Below are 22,230 nucleotides of genomic sequence, written 5' to 3' on the forward strand. Positions count from 1 at the left end.
GGTGGAGCTAAACAGCATTACGTGCGGCTATAAGGCCCTGCAGAACTGCAGTGGCAAAACGTGCCCTGGACTTAGAGTAGAGAGGCAAATGATAATGCTTTGTAAAGGTGTGAACAAAACTCCAAGTAGCAGCCTCTAGAATGTCTTTGGTTGGTACTCTGAGAAAGGCTGCTGAAGTAGCTGCAGCTCTGGTGGAATGAGACCTAATGTCCTTGGGCACAGGTTTGCCATGGTGTAAGTAGCAGAAACGAATGCAGTGGCTTATTCACTTTGAAATAGTCTGCTTTGAAATAGCCTTTCCTTCTGATCCTGCAGCATATGCCACTAGTAATTGCTCAGTTTTTCTTAGCGCTTTAGTCCTGCTCAAGCAGAATCTTAGCTGTCTGTGTACATCCAATGAATGCAGAATTCTCTCCCCCTTGTTCTGCAGATTTGGATATAAGGTTGGCAGCTGAATAGTTTGGTTAAGAGCCACAATGGAAACCACCTTAGGCATAAATGAAGGATTTGTTCTCAGAGACACCCTGTCTGGGTAAAATATGATAAAAGGCTCCAAGGCCATGAGGGCCTGTAGCTCTAAGACTCTTCTTGCTGAAGTAATTGCTAGCAGCAGAGCTGTTTTCCATGATAAGAACTTTATATCAGCAGCAGCAGCTGGTTAAAATGGAGGCAGGGTGAGCTTTTCCAACCCATAATTGAGGTTCCATGCAGTTACCGGTGATCTTCTAGGAGGCCTTAAATTTTTGGCTCCTCTAAGATACTGCTTTAGTAAAGGATGAGAAAAGATTGGTGGCTCTGTATTGTAATGAGCCGAAATGGCAGAGGCATGGATTTTAATTGATGAGAAAGATAGGCCTTTGTCAAGCATCTTAGTCAAGTATTGTAATATCTGAGGAATATTTGGTTCTGCTGTATCAGTTCCTTGTGCTCGATTCCAAGCACAGAATCTCTTCCTTTTATCAGCATAAGATTTTCTAGTACTAGGCATTCTGGCTTCCAAAATGACATCCATCACAGCTTTACTGAGAAGTGTTGTTTGTATAAAGTACAGTTTTGTACCTACCATAAATGTAGATGTCCGATAGGTATGCATCTGCAGTCATCACATATGGGTTGTCCTGCCTCAGGCAGCCCTTCGGTCGGCCGGATTCCAAAGCCTGGGTCCGGCCCCAGCTGATGTCGCACCCTCCCCGACGTCAGAGCGTCTGGGGCACAAAAGCATCAGCTGACGCCATTTTCCTCAGTCTTTCCTGCCCCAGATGCCAGGTGCCCTCTAAGGAAGGCTAAAATTTGGAGAAATGCATTGCAAAAACAAATCCAAACATGCACAGTACTATAAAAACAAATACACCATAATAGATCCCCCCAGCTAGCTATAAGAGGGGTAAGTGCCCAAGAAGTATACCACAGAGGGGAAGGAGGGAGGGTAAACCTGACTGCAGATGCATAGCTATCGGACATCTACATTTATGGTAGGTACAAAACTGTACTATGTCCTTCAAGGATGCATCTGCAGTCATCACATATGGGTAGAATACCATAGCCAATCTGGGGGGTGGAGGTACTAAGTAAAGGATGGTGTAGCTAAGATACCCTGCAGGACTGCCGTAGCAAAGCCTGCTCTGGATCTGGAGTATAAAGGTAAATTGTAATGCTTGGCAAATGTATGCACGGAGCTCCATGTAGCAGCTTCTAAAATGTCCTTGGTAGCCACCCCTCTAAAGGAAGGCTGTGGTGGTGGCTGTGGCTCTCGTGGAATGAGGTCTAATGTCAGCTGGCACAGTTTTTCCATGAAAGGAGTAACAAAAACGAATGCAATTTCCTATCCATTTTGAAATTGTCTGTTTGGAAATTGCTTTTCCTTGTGCCCCAGCAGCATATGCTTCAAACAGCTGGTCAGTCTTTCTGTAACTTTTAGTTCTGTCCAAGTAGTAGCGCAACTGTCTATGTCCAGGGTGTGCAGAAGTTTCTCCCCTTTATTTTGTGGTTGTGGGAAGAATGTAGGCAAGTGAATAGCTTGGTTCAAAGATACCCTGGATACCACCTTTGGCATAAATGTAGGATTGGTTCTCAATGAAACTCTGTCCTGATGAAAGATAAGAAATGGTTGTACTGCCATTAGAGCTTGTAACTCAGATACTCTTCTTACTGAGGTTATGGCCAGAAGGAAGGCAGTTTTCCAAGACAGGAACTGAAGATCTGCAGATGCTGCTGGTTCAAAGGGAGGAAGTGTTAGTTTTCCAACAGTTAAGGTCCCAAGTAGGTAGAGGTGGTTTCCTTGGAGGATTGATGTTTTTGATTCCTCTTAGAAACTGTCTCAGGAGAGGATGAGAGAAGACAGGTGGATTAACATTGTATTCTGCTGAAATTGCTGAGGCATGTATCTTAATGGAAGAGTAAGACAGGCCGTTGTGGAACAATGCTGCCAAATATTCCAGTATATGTGCCATGTTCATCGCTGTCACATCTAGGCCCTTTGCTGTGTTCCAAGTGTGAAATCTTTTCCATTTTGCTGAATATGCCTTCCTTGTGGAAGGCCGTCGAGCTTCCATAATAACATCCTTCACTCTCTGGGATAGCTTATCCTGAGGAGGAGTCATGGTATTTTCCAGGCAGTCAGCTGCAAGGTTTTCAGGTTGGAATGCAGAGTCTTGAAATTGTGCTGCGTCAGTAGAAGTGGCCATAGGGGGAGAGGCCACGGTTTCGTCTGTGACATGCTCTTTAACAGTGGGTACCAGTGCTGTCTTGGTCAGTTTGGAGAATCACTCTGGGCTGCTCTGTCCTGAGCTTCAGTAAGACCTTGGTCATTAATGGGAGAGGTGGAAAAGCATACACTGTCAGAGCTTTCCAGCTGAAAGAGAGAGCGTCCACTTTCCATGCTTGTGGGTGGTATGTCCTTGAGCAGAATTTCTTCAGTTGATGATTGTGGGGGGAGGCGAACAGATCTATTTCTGGCCTTCCCCAGGATTGTGTTATGAGTAAGAAGATGTCTGGGTGCAGCATCCATTCGTGTGCATCCATGATATTTCTGCTTAAGCTGTCTGCCAGTATATCGTCTTTCCCTGGCACAAACTGGGACTGCAGCTGTATATTGAGTTTCAAGGAAAGTTCCCATAGATTCATTGCCAGTCTGCAAAGAGGGTAGGAATGGGTGCCTCCTTGCTTGTTTATGTACCACATAACTGTGGTGTTGTCTGTCCTTATGAGCAGGCGGCCTTGATGAAGAAAAGTTTTGAAGGCCTCGATTGCTTGTATCACTGCCAGCATTTCCTTTTGGTTTATGTGCATGCAGCTCTTGTGACCATAGCCCTTGGATACATCTGCCCTCCATGTGTGCTCCCCAACCTTGGTCTGAAGCGTCCGTAGTGATGGTTTGGTTGGCTCTTGGCTTGCTGAAGGGCAACCCGCTGTTCGACTGGCAGGCTTGAGCCCACCACAGAAATTCCTTTTGGAGGCATGGAATGAGTGGGATCAAGGTTTCTAAGCTGTGACTGTGCTGAGTCCATAAACTCCTTGGGTACCATTGTAATTTTCTCATATGCAGCCTTGCTTGTGGGATCAGAAGAATGCAAGATGCCATGTAACCCAGGGCCTGCAGGATTTTCCTTGCAGTCAGCTGAGTTTGTCTTGTCAGATTCTTGAAGTAATCCGGTAGTCGTTTTTGTTTTTCTTCTGTAAGAAAGGCCATTTGGGTGGTTGTGTCTAGATCCGCACCCAGAAAAGTTATTCTTTGGGATGGAACAAGTCTTGATTTGTGGATGTTGACTGTACATCCCAAGGCCTGCAGCAGGTGGATGGCATAATCCAAGTCCTTTAACAAAGTTTGCTTGCTGTCCGCTTGTACAAGGCAGTCGTCCAGATATGGGTAAATTTGAATCCCCTGAAGTCTGCAGTGTGCAATTACTGATGCCAGGCATTTCGTGAATACTCTGGGCACAGTAGATAAGCCAAAGGGCAATGCTGAGAATTGATAATGCTCTGACCCTCCCAGAAATCTGAGGTGTCTTCTGCAACTTTGTCTGATAGGGACATGCAGGTATGCCTCCTTGAGGTCTAGAGTCACCAGCCAAGACCCCTTGCCCAGCATGGGAAGGAGTTGCTGTAGAGTCAGCATTTTGAATTTTGGCACAATGAGGTAAGTATTCAGTGCGGACAAGTCGAGAATAGGCCTCCATTGATTTTCTTTTCTTGGAACAAGGAATAATCTGGAGTAAAATCCTTGGCCTTGTTCTGAAAGAGGTACCTTTTCTATAGCTCTCATTTGTATTAAGTTGGAAATTTGTTTCAAAGCCTCTGCCCTCTGATTTGGTGGCAGGTCTGGCATGCCTTTTCTTTTTGGCAAGGTGTGGAAATGGAACCTGTATCCTTTGTCTATTATTTGCAGTGTCCATGTGTCCCTTGTAATGCTGTGCCAATTTTTTGAAAATAAAGAAAGCTTTCTGCCCAAAGGTGCTTCTAATTGAGCCCTGGTCGGCGGAGTCAAAACAAAGTCATTGAGTCTGTCCTGGTGTAGCAGTTGTAGTTGCTGCACTACCTCTCTGGTTGGGAGGCTGCCATTGACAGCCTCTGTAGGAGCCTCTAGCTTGCCCTCTACCTCTGGCACGTCTATTCCTGCCTCTCTGAGATCTGTCTAAGTCCGGAAAGGACCAATTCTTAGTAGGCCAATTTCTGCTGAATCTCGGTGGTTGGACTTGCATAAAGTCTTTGACTGTTTGCACAGATTATGCTTTTTCTTCAAATTTCTTGAGCCGTGGAACCAAATAATTTCTGCTTTTCCATAGGAGCATCCAAAAGCTTAGCTTTAACATGGTCTGGCAGAGATTGTTCCTTCAGCCAGGCATGCCTACGTATGACTGCACCTGTCATAGCTGACCTACATGAAGCTTCCAATGCATCATAACCACACTGCAAGAAATGGTTGCTAACCTGCTGGGAGTTATGTACCAGATCCTGAAGGGATTTGCGATCAAGGGGTTCAGAAGAAGACAGTTTCTTATGCAATTCATCTAACAAATACTCTTGGTACTGTATCATATGAAATTGACAATTTAATGCCCTCATGGAAAGAGTTGCAGAAGTATACACTTTCTTACCCCATCTCTCTAAAGCTCTGGACTCGCTTTCAGAGGGTAGAGGATTTCTAGCAGTGGCAGCTGCAACCCCTTTTGGGCCCTGGGAAATAGTTTCTGGATCAGCAGAGTGGGCCTTGTACAGGTGTAGATGTGAGTCCGGGACCCTGTAGTACCTATCAGGTTTGGCAGGAGCCGGAGAGAGTCAGGGGCTGTACTAGCATCAGAGTACACATCATCAATAACATTCAAAACAGGAGGTATAGCTAAAGGCCTATGCTGAGGTAAATGTAAAAAGGTCCTTAATCTCTTTCTAAAATCAGAGAATTCCTGACCCTGCCATTGAAAATGTTCTCTCATAGAGTGTAATGTCTCCAAAGGAAAACTCTTCAGGAGGGAGGCGAGGGAATAGATTCTTCAGCATCAGAATCCTCGTAGGCGAATAAGCCTCCTCCTGGTGGTCTGACAGAGTAGAGCCATCAGTGGACTCATCTGAGGAGTGGGGTCAGAGGGCTCAACCCTAGGCCTTTGTCTGGAGGTGGTTGAGAGCCCCTGTCCGGATGAGGTTGAGAACCTCTAATTAAGGAGATAAGATCCTCTGCTAAGCTAAGAATCTGTGAGCCAGTAGAAGGTCTCTGAGAGGTAACCTTAGGAGGCAAAGCTTTAGTAAGTTTAGCAGCTTTAGCCCAGAGAAAGCCTTAATGGACATGGATGCAGGAGGTCTGGCTGCACCACGTGCAGGAGTAGACTTGTCTAAAGGAATGGTGTCGGAAGGTTCCTGGACACCAGTTTCAGAAGGTAATTCAATAACCGACTCGGCCGGGCCTCGGGGCGAGGTCGGTTGTCGCGATTTCGTAATCGGAAGTACCAAGGACTCGGTTTCAGCCGAGACACTCGCTTTCATGGTAGGCCTGACCGTGGTTTCAGCCAAAACTGCGGCCAGCGTGTGTCGGTCCTTGTCCTTCCGTTTCTTAACTAAATGAAGTCGAGTCTCCGGCATCTTGTAAGCAAAACTAGCCCCAAAGAATTCCTCTGCAAACTCCGACGCGTCAAGAGTTCGCCGGTTGAAGGAAGCAGGCTGAACAGGCCAAGACGCGTGGTCTGGGCCTAGGCAGGAGGCAGTAAGAGTGGAAATCCTTATGAGGTATTTGTTTCCCACAAGTTAAACAATTATTAACTTTATCTGACATCGGCTGGGGCAAGAAAGAGTCCCCAACGGGGTACTTAGCTTTTCAAAGTCTGATAGCTGAATCACAGGAGCTGGCCGACCGGCACTTGCGAACTGCTTCTGCTTCAGGCACCACGCGGCAAGAAAGACTGAGGAAAATGGCGTCGGCTGATGCTTTTGTGCCCCAGACGCTCTGACGTCGGGGAGGGTGTGACATCAGCCGGGGCCGGACCCAGGCTTTGGAATCCGGCCGACCGAAGGGCTGCCTGAGGCAGGACAACCCATATGTGTTGACTGCAGATGCATCCTTGAAGGACATCTACAAGATCAGCCATGCTGCCAGGTTCAGTGTCTGAAGTTGATTGTGCAAGATCTGATTGTTTTGCTGGGACAGTAGTTGAGGTCTTTGAGGTAAGGTCCAAGCTGGGTATTGAGACAAGTTCCTTAGGACTGGGTACCAGTATTGGCGGGGCCAGTCCGGGGCAATTAATATCATCTTTGGTTTCTCTTGTCTGACTTTTAGTAGGACCCTGGGAAGAAGAGGCAGAGGAGGAAAGGCGTAAACTGATAGGCTTTTTAAACTGAAGGATAGGGCGCCCACTTTCCATGCTTGTCTGTGATAAGTCTTTGTGCAGAATTTTTTCAAATGATAATTTTGAGGAGAGGCAAATAGATCTATGTCCGAGCTCCCCCATTTCTTTGTTATCATGCTGAAAACTTGTGGATCTAGTTTCCACTCGTGAGGGTCCATAAGCTTTCTGCTTAAATCGTCTGCCAGAGTATTTTGTTTTCCTGGCAGGAATTGAGCTTGAAGATGTATTTGGTAAGTCAAAGCTGTGTCCCACAGTGCCATGGCTAATCTGCAAAGGGGGTATGAGTGCGTGCCCCCCTGCTTGTTTATATACCACATAACCATGGTGTTGTCCGTCTTTATCAGTAGTTGTCCTGGATTAAGTAAGTCCTTGAAGGCTGTCCGGGCATTTTGAACAGCTAGCATTTCTTTTTGGTTGATATGTAGATGCATTTGTTTTGGGGTCCACATGCCGTGAATGCATCTTCCCGCTATGTGGGCCCCCCAGGCATAATCTGATGCGTCTGTTGTTAAGGTTTGGCTGGCAGGGAGTGAAGGCCCATCCCATGTTTTGGTGACATGCCTTTGCCCACCATAGAAACTCCTGTTGTAGGCAGGGAATGAGAGGAATCATTGTTTCCAGACTGTGACAATGTTGACTCCACAAACTATTTAGGTACCACTGAAGTTTCCTCATATGCAGTCTTGCATATGGAATCAGTAGGATGCAGGATGCCATGAAGCCCAAAGCCTGCAGAGTTTGTCTTGCAGATAACTGGGTTTTTGCTGCCATCAGTTTGAAGTAAGTAGTCATTTGCCTTTGTTTGTATGGCGTGAGGTAAGCCATCTGGGCAGTTGTATTCAAGCATTCACCCAGGAATGTTATCTTTTGAGAGGGTACCAGTTGTGATTTCTTTTCATTTATTGTGTACCCTAGGCATGTTAGAAGCCTTTTCACAAATGCCAGGTTTTGAAGAAGAATGTCCTTGTTCTCTGCTTGAATGAGACAGTCGTCCTAGTAAGGATATATTTGTATACTTTTTTGTCTGCAAAAAGCAATTACTGGTGCCAGGCACTTTGTAAAGACCCTGGGTGCAGTAGATAAGCCAAAGGGCAGTGCAGAGAACTGGTAATGCATTAAGCCAGCCTTGAATCTGCGGTATCTTCTGCACGATTGCCTTATTGGGACATGCAGGTATGCCTCTTTTAGGTCTAATGTCACCAGCCAAGCATTCTTGCCCAGCATGGGCAGAAGCTGCTGCAAAGTCAGCATTTTGAATTTTGGAATGTCCAGGTATGTGTTCAAAATCGATATATCCAGTATTGGCTGCCAGGCCTTGTCCTTTCTGGGTACCAAGAACAGTCTTGAGTAAAAACCTTGTCCTTTTTCTTGTTCTGGTCCTGGCTGAATGGCCCCCATATCCATGAGGGATGTAACCTGTTTCTGTGCCTCTGCCCACTGATTTTTTGGCAAATCCAGCCAACCGTTTGCCATTGGTAGAGTATGGAAATGGAATCTGTATCCCTGTGATACTATGTTTAGCACCCACTTGTCCTGGGTTATTAACTGCCAATTTTGAGCAAAAAGTGCTAATTTTCCCCCTAAGGGTGCTGCCAAAAAGGTAAGTGCTTGGTGAAGGCAGAGAGAAGTCATTGGGACTGTTTTCTGTAGGTCTGCGCTTTATCTCCTCCAGATTTGGAGGTAGAAGCGCCCCATTGCTTTGAACTGTAAGAATCTTGTGCCTGGTATCTGGAACCCTTAGGGCATCTGGATTTGCCCCTTTGAGCTCTGTCTGACACTGGAAAGGACCCATTTTTTGTAGGCCAGTGTCTACTGAATCTTGGTGGCTGCACTTGTAAGAAGTCTTTTGCAGTTTGCACAGACTTAGCTTTGTCTTCCATTTTCTTTAAAACCTCTTCTGCCTTAATACCAAACAGAGTATCATGCTGTAAAGGTGCATCCAGTAATTTTGCTTTAACATGATCATGCAAATTTTGCTCTTTTAGCCAGGCATGCCTCCTAATCACAGATCCTGTAACTGTGGCCCTGCAGGAGGCCTCTAAGGAATCAAAACCACATTGCAAAGTATGCTTTCCAACCTGTTCAGCTGCATGCAATAATTCCTGCAATTCTTTATTTTCTGCACATTCAGAAATCAACATAATTTTCTGTTTCAGCAATCCCATAACATGCTGTTGATATTTGAGCATATGAAACTGGCAGTTTAAGGCCCTAATTGCCAAGGTTGCAGATGTATAAACTTTTTTTCCCCATCTATCCAGTGCTCTTGAACCTCTGTCAGAGGGGGTAGGATTTTTTGCTGTTGAGGCCTTAACTCCCTTTGAACCCTGTGAAATAGTTTCAGGATCAGCAGCAGGCTTTCTAAATATAAATTTGTGTGCGTCAGGGACCCTGTAATATCTGTCAGGCTTGCTGGGATCCAGAGGTAAGGAGTCAGGGGACAAGCTTGACTCCGAAAACACATCATACACGATGACTAAAACAGAGGGCATGGCTAAAGACCTGTGCTGAGGGAGAAGGAGGAAATCCCTGAGCCTCTTTTTTGATTCTGAGAAATCTTGACTCTCCCAGTGAAAATGCTCCCTCAAAGTATGCAAGGTTTCTCCAAATTAATAATCCTCAGGAGGTGATGCAGATGGTATAGACTCCTCTGCATCAGAATCCTCATAGGGAGGTATAGATAATTCCTGATCAGAAGAGGAATCAGAAGAAATAGAAACCTGATCTGAAGATTCGTAATCAGTATCTTGCCTAGGCCTCTTATCAGGAGGGGGATGGGAACCCCTGATCAAGGTAATAAGGTCTTCAGCCATTTTGATCATCTGTTTTTTAGGCATAGCGGCTTGTGCACGTGGCTCATGCATCATTTTTTTAGTTTTAGAAGTTGCTTTTGTCTTTGGTTTTGCACAGCTGTCGTCGGTTTGATATAAAAATGTTGAGGCCTGAATACACCCTCAGAAGCCGGTGCCTGCTCAGCGGCTCCGGACACATCCATGGGTCCAATACTTTGAGTATCTTGTGGCATGCCGGACTCCATATGGGTCTCGGTACGGGCCTGCAACTCAAAAGTAGTGGGTATCAGGGGCTGCAAAAGTGCCTCACTGAGTACCGGCAAACCGGCGACTGTCTTAGGAGAAGCTTCGTCGTCGGTTTTGGACCTCGACGGTCTGTCTCTGTCCTTTTCTTTGCGGTTTTTATGCACTCCGGTAGTCGGATTGCTACGAGACGACATTTCTGGGTAGTTAAATCTGTTTCCAAAACACTTTGAGGCAAAAATATACCGACGCTTAATAATGCATTGGTTAAATCTAGCACAAAACTGACAGCCAGGCACATTGTGATCAGGGCCTAGGCAAGGAATACAATATAAATGAAAATCCTTATGAGGTATTTGTTTCCCACAAGTAATACAATTATTAACTTTTTCTGACATCGGTATGGAACAAGAAAAAAATTTCCCCAATGGGGTACTTAGCTTTAGTGAAGACTTCGGTTCTGAAACTCAAACTCGAATATTTCAGGAGTCGGCCAACCGGCACTTGCGAAATGCTTCTGCTTCGGGCACCGCGCGGCAAGAAAGACTAAAGAAAATGGTGTTGGCTGCTTGTTTTATACCCCTGACAACACGACCTGACGTCATGGAAGAGGAGACAGCAACCGACGTGGGACCCAAGACTTTGGAATTCAGGCCGACTGAGGGCAACCTGCCAGCAGATTACCGAAATGTAATGACTGCAACAGTGAAACATGAAGAACATCGAGAGCGAAAAAATTTAGCTAGAAAAATAGCCCGATGACGAATGGTTCGGGTGTTAAATAAGGCATAAAACCGACAGCTAGGGACGTCGTGGTCTGGGCTGAAACAGGTGGCGCAGTCAGAATGAAAATCTCTGTGAGGTATTTGCTTTCCACAGGCATGACAATTGTTAATTTTTTTCTGACATTGGTTAGAGCAAGAAAAAAGAATCCCCAACGGGGTACTTCGCTTTAGAAGACTTCAGGTCTGAAACTCAAAAAATGAAAATTTCAGGTACAGGTCGACCGGCACTTGCGAACTGCTTCTGCTTCAGGCTCCTTCTTGGTAAGAAAGACTGATGTAATGGCGTTGGCTGCATGTTTTATACCCCTGACGACCTGATGTCATGGAAGAGGGGACAGCATCCGACGCAGAAATCCCAAGACTCTGGTATTCAGGCTGACTGAGGGCTACCTGCATGCAGATAACCCAAGTGTGATGACTGCAACAGTGAAACATGAAGAACATCTACCTATTATTAAAAATGTCTTTATAATGGGAGATTTCAACTACCTCTCAATAAAGTGGAGCACCTATACTTCCAACGTTGGGTATGCCAAGTGATTCCTAGCACTACTAAAAAGATTTTGGAACAGATAGTTAAACTGTCTTGAGGATATAATGTTCTTTACCTAGTCCTAACTAATACAGCCCCTTTGTGTATTATCCCTGTAGTTTTTTCCATCTCTGGTTAAGTCTGACCATAAGCATATAACAAACAGTTTCTTTCAAAGTCTTTAAAACCCCTGCAGTCAATAATTCTGAATTCAAAGATTTCAAATGGCCAAATCCTCCTCAGACTTCAAGAGGTGTTACCTATATTTCCTTGTAACATCACCAGACTCAACACCAACCCAAATTTTGTTTATACAAAGGAGCTCTTTGCAACAAACTTAAGTTCCTTGACCTGGCTGTCTCTACTAGAGCCAAATATAATGGGAAGATGAACAAAAACCCAGACTGGCGGTCTACCATTTTAAACAAACTCTATAACAACAGGAAAAAACGTGATTAATTATACAACGGATCTAAAATTCCTCATATTAAAGACTAAATCAAGAATATGAATAACAAACTAAAAACTTGTTATTTGTATAAAGTGGTTGCACATACAACTGAGGACAATAATGTTTTGAAAAAAGGAGTATAATCCCATTTAAACAGAGTGGCCTGTTTGGGATGTCTATAGATTTCATTATTTGGTGCATTGCTTAGAGCAGTTTGCAAATGGAGTTTTTGGCAGATGTTGCCAAGGTAACAGGAAGGCAGAATTCAAGCTGAGGAAGTAGAATTCCCTTTCCCTATTGCTGCTCGGCTGGCTTATGGCTAAAAAGGGGATATTTTTTTGCCAAGAACAGGTGGGGGTTCAGTTTTGTACATGCTTTTTCAAGATAATAAAATTGAGTGAGGGGTCTAAACAGAGACCACAGTACTTGGAGTACACTTGCTCCAAGGAAGAACTATTGCAGTCAAGGATTGTTATAGTATACAAGGACCTGATGAACTTCTGATGAACGCCAAATAACATTTTTTGTTTTTGATGAGTCAAAAATGAAATTTTTCTGGTTCAGCCATTCACTGAGGCATAGGAAATCAGACTGTAGCTCATGATGGTAATCTAGTTATTGAGTGGTTAGAGTGGTAGAGGACCACATCGTCAGAGAAGAAAAGAGGAGGAAGGTGAGATAGATCAGGTGGAAGTTTGTTGATACATATAGAGAACAGCAGAGGGGCAAGAAAAGAGACTTTGAGGGACTCTTTTGAGTAGTAGAAGGGAAGTGTGGGAGTTGTAGTTAACTGTAACAAGTCTGTAAGATAGCTCAGAAAACAGGGAATGGCATTAGGGCTGGTGTCTAGTTCATTCAGGTGGAGTATGAGGAAGGAGTGGTTAACTAGGTTAAAGACTTTGGTGATATCTATGAAAATGGATGCAGCTAGCATGCCTATGTCACCTGACATGAGTATATCATCTGTGAGTGCCCACATTGCTGTGGAAGTGTTCCTACCTGACCAGAACCCATGTTACTTATGAGAGAGATTATATTCTGAGACGCAGTCTTTAAGTTGGAGATGAACCTTTTTCTCCCCCCAAGGATCTTGCAAAAAGGTTGGAAGAATAGTGATGTGGCAACAGTAACTGAGGAGAGTAGGACGTTTTTGTTTGGGAAGTGGTTTTACTATGGCAGTTTTCCAACTATTAGGAATGGTACTGGTATAGAGACAGAGCTTAAAGCTACGTTGGAAAGGTTTTACAATGTAACCTTGGTAGTGATAAATGGACCAAGGATGTGGGCTGTCTATACTTGGAGGTTCACCCAACTGTATTTCGTGTAGAGGTAGTATATCATCTTTGGATAAGACCCACCTGAAATGGAATAGAGGAAGACATTCAGGAGAGGTGGGTGGGGAATCTGGCACAGTTGGGGAAGTCAAAGAAGTGTTTTTGGAAATCATCTGCTGATAAGGAAGAGGATGTAATGTGATTTGAGTGTGGTAGATTGCATCTATTGACGTTATTGATTTCTTACAAAAAAATTCCTTGAGCTGTATCCAACAGAGTTTTGAGCCTGTATCATTTATTGCCTTGTGCGTCTTCTAATAACGTTTTTGGCTAGGTTCCTTAGGTTAATATACTGTTCTTTATTTTCTGGAGAGAGACTTGATTTCCAAAAATACCAGAAACAATCACTGAGTCTTTGAAGGGATTTTAATTAATGTCTTAACCACATTTTTAGTTTAGTACAGACAACACAGTGGTGCAGCAGATAGCAATATCACCGCACAGCAACAGGTTTCTCGGTTCGATTCTCAGATCGGGTGCCTTCTGTGTGGAATCTGCATGTCCTCCCTGTGTTCATGTGGGTTTCCTCCCATATTCCAAAGACTTGCAGTAGGTGGACTGGACACTCTAAATTGGCCATAGGCATGAATGTGCATGTCAGTGTGTGGTGTGAAAGAGCTAATAAGGCAGGGCTAACCACCTGCAGGTGCAAACCTCCATTCTAGATGATTGTCACTGCTGGAAGCGACACCCTGACATCATTTGCAAAAATGGGAGAAAGGTGTTGCAGATGGATGGATGGATAGACTGGGAGTGCCTAGAGAATAAGGGAAAGCAAGAGACTTGTAAGGAGGTGAAAACGTTGATAAGAAGTTCAGTGTCTTTGTTTGAATCACTGATACTTAGAACTGGTGTCCAGCTGAGGGAAGCAAGACAAGTAACAAGCTACATTAGTTTTGATCTGAACAAGACTGGCTTAGTGCTGGTCTTGGGATCTGGGCAAAGGATGGAAAAGCTGATGGGTAATAATCACTTAATGAAGGTGAGTAATTTACAATGTTGGAGATAGAGTTTGGATTATTGGAGAAGATCAGATCAATGAGGGAGTTGTTCGGGGATGTAAAGTTAGGTCTAGTGGGATTTTTGACAAACTGTACCAGCTGTTGTTCTGTGAGGACGTCAAGTTACTTGTAAATTAATGGGTTTAAGCATACTACGGCTGAAGTCTCCAATTGTTATATTTTCCTGTTTGTGTTTTATAACATTGCTTGAATAGCATCTTTGATGGGAGGGGGAGGTACACGACAGCTATTTGGATATTAATAGTAAGTACAAAAATTTCTAAGGGCCAGTTTGGCTGAAATTATGAGGTTGGTGAGGCTTGACTAAAGCTGTAGTTTCAAATGTGATTTATATAGGAGAAGGGTACCATCTCCTTTAGTGATGCCAGGTTTACAGTCATAAATGTAGTTGTACACAGGAAGAAGGCGATGGAGACAGGGTTTATCAGGTTTCAGCCAAGTCTTAGTAATTGCAAGGAGGCCTGGGATTGTGTAGACTAATAATTGCATTGATTTGGTCAATTTTGTTTGCAATGTTTTGGGCACTGATAAGGTAACATGAAAAGGACTGTGGTCCAGGGTTTGTTCAATATTACTCTGAAAAAGAAGGATTAGTAGGATGGGAAATAACTTTTGTAAGTATTCGACAGGGAGAATGAGTGCTATCTATTTATATTCTGCGACATACTCTGCCAAATTTGACCCACCATGGTAGTGCATGTCATGCCACTGACCTTAGGTATAGTGAAAGTAATGGCAGAAGAACCATGCCAGTCAAACAAAGTCTATACGTTAAAGGCAATTGTGTTTAAAACTACAGACCTCCCATGCAAACTAACAAAACCAAACAAGTAAAGCATAAAGATAAAGAAAACCCATGCAAACATTTGTTAAACACATATGAGGAAATAAGCATGCATTTTACCAACTGCATTGGTTTGCCCATTTTCAGCAGCCATCATTAATGGTGTCATCCCCGCTGAATCTACAGCATTTACTTGGGCACCATGGCTTAGCAAAAGCTGTAAACACTCTACATGATCTGTAAAAGCTGCTGCATGAAGAGGGGTTCTAGAAAAGCAAAAATACCGGTCTCAGTTTACATACTTGAATTTCAGAACAGTTACATGTACACATCATTAAAATACATTTAACACTACTTTATTTAAAATCTGTTACGAGATTATGTCAATTTTTAAATATAAGCTATTCACCTCATCACAAGCCCTCTCATTCATGAATAATGACTTACACCTCATAAAAATATGTGCAAACAAACATTCACATGAATAAAAATTAAAACCTGATGTTAATACTCCTAAGGCCACATCATTTATTTTATTTACTGACTGCTTCAGTTTACTGGGAAAACTGGACACAGAACCCATTTTCACTGGAGGACTGGGAGAATGGCTCCAACGTACAAACCGTAATAGACAATGTGACACTAACAACTGAAAGGCAATAATATACAATGGTCTTTACATACTGCATTATGATTGGATTGCTGATCATAACCCATTTACTGTGCGTTTGAGAAAAGGATGCCTTGGCATCCATGCCGAGAACATAAAACCGAAAGTTATGACTGGAGACCTGATCATAATTCTTTGTAGTGCACGGAGCTTTATCTGCTCCATGTACTACTAGTTACAGCAATAAAAGAAACTCTGAGTGTTCTGCCAGCTTTCAAATCTGTAAAGCACGTAGCCACATAGTGAGCACCGTTAGAAAGGCAGTGTAACACATTCCCTTATGTTTACCTCACCTTGCCATGCCACTAAATTGTCCAGATTTTCACAACATGCCCAGATTTTTCCCTTACTTGTATGGTTTGTTTCTCATAAAGTCCATGATTTTTCAGACAAATCACTGAGAATTGAGGTCACTGAATAGTGACATACATTTGAGTTTCAGAGTTCGTAACCATCTGAGAAATGCAGGCAGACACGCATCCTCTTATTCTACCTACTTTCAAAGTTTGTAAGATAAAGGGACGGCTTATCAGTAAGGACAGTAGATAGAACCAAATCCTTTATTTTGCTACTGTCATTTGCTGGTCCATAGTGGCAGATTTTACAATGTAGTGCTAAATCAGACCTTAAAAACTTAAGCAGGGGGTGTTTAAAATTTCTTAAGATCTGGTCTCACGCCAGAGCAGCTCTTAACTGATTTGTCTTTTTACAAATATCAGAAAGTAGTCACTGTGCTCCATGGACTTACATTTTTCAAGGGGAAAAATATCAAATTTGAAATGCAAAAGTATATAGACAGTAATACTTGTTGCTATTTTCAACAGAAAGCAATATGTCTTACAAGAGGTATAGTGGTGAGAGAGCTAGAGTTGAGAAATAGAAGACAAGAGTAGTTGAGGATGAGGGAGTAACACAAAAGGGGGGGCTACAGTACAGGTAAAAGAAGGATTATGAGGGATGAGGTTGAAGAGGAGTGATGTGCTAATCTGGTGCAGCACATTTGTAAAGCCAGGATTTGAATAAGTGAGACTTTAGCTGTACTTTGAAGGACTTCAGCATGCAGTCTTGTTTTACTGATATCGCGATGGAGTTCCAGGTTTTTGGCACTTGATGGGAATACAGGGAACAGCCTGCAGAGTTATTAGGTTTTGATATCTGTAGATGTTTTTTGTCCGAAGGGCGCAAGCTTCTGGGTGGGTTGTATGGTTGTACAAGGCTGACTAGAGATGGACAGTCATTTGTTTTTTTAGACTGTTGATAACAGGGAGTTGAGTATGCGAGTTGGTGGCATAGTTCAAGCCACTCGAGGTGTCTGAGGGTCAAACAATGATGTGATCTATGAGGGAGGTTGGCTGCAAATTTTGTAACCTTGTCGATGGGACTGCCTGAGTTTGTTTAGTTGAATTAAGTGGATATTTATCAGCACAAGAGTAGACAAGAATAGATAGGATGGCAGTGGATAAATGACACATTGCAGTGCTGGACAGGTAGGGGCTTTGCCCTATAGAGAGTGCTTAGTTTTTGGTGTGTTTTTCACTGTATTGTGAACATGGAAGTCAAATTTTGGGGCTTCATCTACGTAAATCCCTAGTAGTTTGGTTTGTGTGACAAGTTCTGTTTTGCTATTGTTGGAAGAAATAACAGTGAAGTATACTTTAGCTACTGCAAGATGTTTTGGAGTGAAGAGAATTCGTTTTGGTTTTGTTAGGGTTTAGGAATAGCTGGAGGGTAATCGGGCCAGTTTCTATAAAAATGAAGGATTCCCATGTCAGTTTTTGTAGGGTTGTTTGCTAAGCATATGATGGTAGAATCATCTGCATACTGTACTAAAGTAGCATTCTTACTGGCCAGATGATGGTCATGAACAAAGATGCTGAAAAGGATAGGTCCTAGTATGGATCTTTTTGGGACCCCAAGTGCAACAGGGAGAAAGGATGAGATGTCAGTGAGCCATTTTACCGTCTATAAGTGGAGTCTACTAGAGAGGTAACTATGTCAAGGCCTAAACTGGACAGCTTTTGTAAGAGTACAGAGTGGGAAACAGAGCTGAAAGCTTTGGACTGATCAAGAAAGACAGCAAATGCAAGTTTACCACCATTTCCCTTTGCACTAGTGTTAGTGAAGTTAATGAGGCTGGTAGAGATACTGGGGTGGAGGCGAAAACCATGCTGTGAAGGACAGAGAAGTGCATTTTGTATGATATAGTGTATGAGTTGGGTCTGAATGCACATCAGTATTTTTGACTGGGGGAAGAGGATGGTGATGGGTCTATAACAGGTGACTTTAGTGGAATGATCACCTTTGTGGACGGGGAGAATATAACATTTTTCCATAGTAAAGATGCACAAGATTCACTAAAGGTTATTATAATTGAGACAGAGTAAGCTATGGCCTCTGTTGCTATTTTTAAGTAATCGTCAGGTAGACTATCTGGTGTTAGGGAGGTGGGTTACAGTTTAAGTGGTAGTTTTTTTTTTTTATTACAGCAGTGCGGATTGGCTGGTGAGATGGCGAGTTAATAGTTTGCAATGTATTCACAGCACTGTTTTGTGTAACCTGTTGAGTAAGGAAGGCACCAATTTAATAAAGTTAGAATTAAATTCATTAGAAATGTCAATGGAGTTTTTAGATTAGAGTGTTGGTGAAGGCCGAGTTGAAGGGCCAGGATTTAGAAACTTTTAGTTATGTACTTACCATAACTTTAGATGTTTGGGATCCATTCTGTACTGATGGGCTCGGAGCCGATCCTTCGGCTCCGACTCGGCACGCTATGCTATAGAGCGAAGCCACTTATTGGCTGAGCTATTCTCTATCCCAGGATGCACCACCACTAATCCCCCAGATCTTGTTTGTCCACATTCATGCACACATACATAACTTGTTTATATAACATTGCCAGATGTTTCAAGATGAAACAATAGGATCCGGACCGTCCGATCTCTTCTGATCTCCAAGGAAGGGGGAAGGAGGGTGGGTTATTGGGAATGTAGACGAGATGGATCCCAAACATCTAAAGTTATGGTAAGTACATAACTAAAATATGTTATGTGATCCTATCTTGCCTACATTCTGTACTGATGGGACAGCGTCCCTAGCACCTAAATCCTGGGTGGCTCACTGGAAAACACTCCTGAGCACTGTGGAACCAAATGAAGCTCACCCCCGAGATGCCACATCCAATTTGTAGTGGGAAATGAAAGTGTGTGGGGAAGACCACGTAGCCGCAGCACAAATGTCACTAATGGCAAGCTTAGAATGGAATGCTATTGAAGTAGCCATAGCTCTTGTAGAGTGAGCTTTGACAGAGGTCGTAAGCTCTTTATTAGAAGAGGAATAAGCTTGACTAATACAGTCCCTGATCCATTTGGCAATAGTGACCTTTGTGACGGCTTTGCCCAATTTATTATCCGAAAAGGACACAAACAATTGATCTGTTTTCCTTGTTTGTTTGGTCCTATCTAAATAAAAATGCAATTGCCTGTGGACATCTAATGTGTGGAATATGTATTCCGCTTTGTTTGAGTACTTTGGAAAGAAAACTAGAAGTTCTAATGACTGTTGTAGACAAAAACTGGAACAAACTTTAGGGACAAAGGATGGATTTGGCCTGAGAGATACTCTATCTTTGTGAAAAACCAGGTACGGAGGGTTTTACAGACAAAGCTTGAAGCTCTGAAACCCTTCTGGCAGAAGTAATCGTGACCAGAAAGGCAGTTTTCCACGATAGAAATTTCAAATCACATGTTGCTGCCGGTTCGAAGGGGGAGGAAGTTAAGGCACGTAACACCACATCGAGATCCCATGGAGGAGCAGGATGAGAAATCGGAGGTCGTAAAAGAGCAGCACCTTTCATGAAGGTCTTACACAATCTATTGCTCATTAAAGGTGGGTTTATAGATTCATAAAAATTGGAAATAGCTGCCAATTGAACCTTGATGGTAGAGACTGAAGAACCTTGATTGAATAGGGAAGTTAGAAATTTCAGGACTTCCGATACAGGAATAGTGATGGGATCCAGACCCCGGAGTTGAGCCCAAATAGCAAATCTCTTCCATTTGCTAGTATACAATTTCTTAGTGGCAGACTTGTGGGCCGAAGATAAGATATGTATGACTTCCGGGTCTAAGGTATGATTCCTGACTATAGTCGGAAGAGGAGGAGCCAAGCTGTTAATTTCAAGGTGTGGAGGGACTGGTGGAGTAGTCCCGACTGATGAACTAATAGGTCTGGGATCTGATCCAGGAACCATGGACCGTCCAAGTGCACATTTCCGAAGATAGGGGAACCATACCTGACGAGGCCAGTAAGGAGCAACTAAGATCATTTTGCTCCCCAAGTGAGACGCCTTTTGGATCACTCTGGGAAGGAGGGAACTGGGAAAAGCGGCAAGCCGGTGGGCCAAGGATGGGCTAGTCCATAGGGCTCTCCCGAGCCGGAGTGAGGGAGAAGAACTTTTGCACTTGGCGTTCAGCGGTTGCGAAGAGGTCGCAACAAGGAATTCCCATTTGCTGAAAATCTGAGTTGCAACTGTATTGTTCAGAGACCACTCGTGAGGAGAGAGGATAGTTCTGCTCAGTCTGTCGGCTATCACATTGGACTTGCCAGGGATATGAGTCGCCACTAGAAATCGTTTATTCGACACTGCCCATTCCCAAACTCTCATGGCGATCTGGTCCCTCCTTGCTTGTTCAGGTACCAGACTACTGACATGTTGTGGACAGAAACACCACCCTCATTTCTAAAATGTTGATATGAAGGAGGCTGTCTTCCGAATGCCATTTGCCTTGGACTGACCTGCCCAGCGAATGCCTCCCCCACCCCATCTGGGAAGTCAAAGTGGCCACAGGAGGAGGTGGAACAAAGGGTCCTGATCCAGATTTTGCAGGTTTCCATGATCCACATGAGGTGACTGAGAGGGAGATCCTTAAAGGACCACTGTGTTGAAAGAAGCCACTGGAGAATTCTCATGTGCAACCTTGCTGGGAACTAGAAGAACCGTGGTGGACATAGATCCCAATAGCTGCACGACCAATCTGGCTGGGGCTTTGGATCCCTGTATGGTTTGTATCCTTTCTGTAGGAAGATAGACCGGTTTGAGTCTATCTCTACTCCGATGAATCTTATGCGTTGAGATGGCAGCAACACAGACTTTGGCCAATTGAAGGTGATTCCAAGGGAAGTGCCCAGTGATATTGTGGCTTGGCAGTTAGGAGCCATTCAGGTGAGCACTCACGACCGCCAAACATTTGGTGAACACCCTGGGGGCTGTGGTGAGACCAAAGGGCAGCGGAACTGAAAATGACTGTCTCCTAGGCTGCTGATGTACCATGATGTCAAACACCTTTCTCCAGCAGTGGGAGAATGGATTGTAGAGTGACCATTCGAACTTGGACTTTTGACTGAACGATTTAGAATGCTGAGATCCAAAATGGGCCTCAAGTTTTGGCACCAAAGAATCTTGAGTAAGTCCCTAATCCGATCTGGTCTGGGACCGTTGGATGACTCCTTTGAAGCAGCTTTGAGACTTCTAAGGCTGCAATTTCCCGTTCGCTGACTGGGTGTGATACCTTCCCAGGCTTTTAGGTGCCTCGAAAATGACCCCAACTGGCTCCGGAGCTGCACAGTCGGGCAATCCCTCAGGGATTGTGAAAGGCTGAAGAGCTCCAGTGTTGCGGGGCCTCTGCCGCCTCTGGGACGGCGCCCTTCCAGAAATTTCCTCCTCTGCCTCTAGAAGTCTTACCTTCTTGCTCGCAGCGGTCAATGTGTCCTTTACCTTGGGTCCAAACAAAGAGGACCCATCAAAGGAGGAAGACTTGAAGGCTTGCCTCTGTAGAGCAATACCTGTACCCGCCGTGCACTCGGGCATATGAAATGAGCCTCATGGACGAGTTTGATATGGATGACCGTAGCCAACTGCTGCTCAGGTAGGTTACCCAAGAGGGTATCTGATCAGATCCCTCTGAAACCTGGTGAAGTGTGTTAAATAGTTCAGGGATCTTAAGGTAAAGGCCGCTGAACTGAGGGTGTCTTACATTACGTGTGTTACCGCATTCCATCCATGCTCCTAGACTCCATATTAGGAGGATGGACGTCAGTCAAGCCTCTGCTACATCTTGTTGGGTAGCAGATGCCACCACCAAGGCATCTACAGCCACAAAATTCCTTCTCTGGGGTGCTGACAGGAACTTATTTATCAAATCTAGGAGCTCGTCAAGGGCGGAGACACTCCAGGAGGCAGCAGAAGAGGGTTTCATCATCAAGATCAGTGTCTGACGTGAGAGACTCATTCCTCTGAAGAAGCTTCAGAGGGTGACCTCAGGGGCTCCACTGTCTAAGGACAGCTAACGACTCTCTCCCCCTGAAGGCCGGACCACCAGAATCCTGGGAAGGTGGCTTGGGAGCCAAGGCTGTTGGAGGAGGAACCATAACTACAGGGTGGGCCATCGGCTCCGTAATGGGCTGGTTTGGAACACAGGAGACTGAAAAAGTCTTCGAATCAGACATCTTGGAGGATCTAGATGAAACCGATCAGGTCGAACCGACTTCTCCATCGGCTCCAAAGGACTGGGGAGACTCAACCAATATCGGTTCGAGGGAGATCCCCGAGGAGGGCTTCGCGCCCGAAGAGTCTGAGCCGCAACCTCATCGGCTCCAAAATCAGTGGAGTGGAGCTGATGGTCAATATTAATTTATTCTTCCTCTCTTGGAGGACTCTAGATGAGGACTCCTGTAGGTGCTTGGCGCCTAAACAATATGTTATAGACATCTTATAACTGATTTATAGAAA

The 22,230-nt window shown here is 44.2% G+C and overlaps 1 protein-coding gene across 1 annotated transcript in view; it reads right to left on the reverse strand.

Moving 5' to 3' along the window:
- Window positions 1–22,230, reverse strand: part of ANKRD28 (ankyrin repeat domain 28) — a gene marked incomplete in the record, with an annotated part of 2,819,689 nt that overhangs the window by 152,852 nt on the left and 2,644,607 nt on the right. The window contains 1 exon segment of the mRNA XM_044066773.1: window positions 14,894–15,039. Within this exon segment, the coding sequence (XP_043922708.1) occupies window positions 14,894–15,039 (146 nt within the window).

Source organism: Protopterus annectens, chromosome 3.part1 (genome assembly GCF_019279795.1).
Source record: "Protopterus annectens isolate FY-2018-M chromosome 3.part1, PAN1.0, whole genome shotgun sequence".
NCBI lineage: Eukaryota > Metazoa > Chordata > Ceratodontiformes > Protopteridae > Protopterus > Protopterus annectens.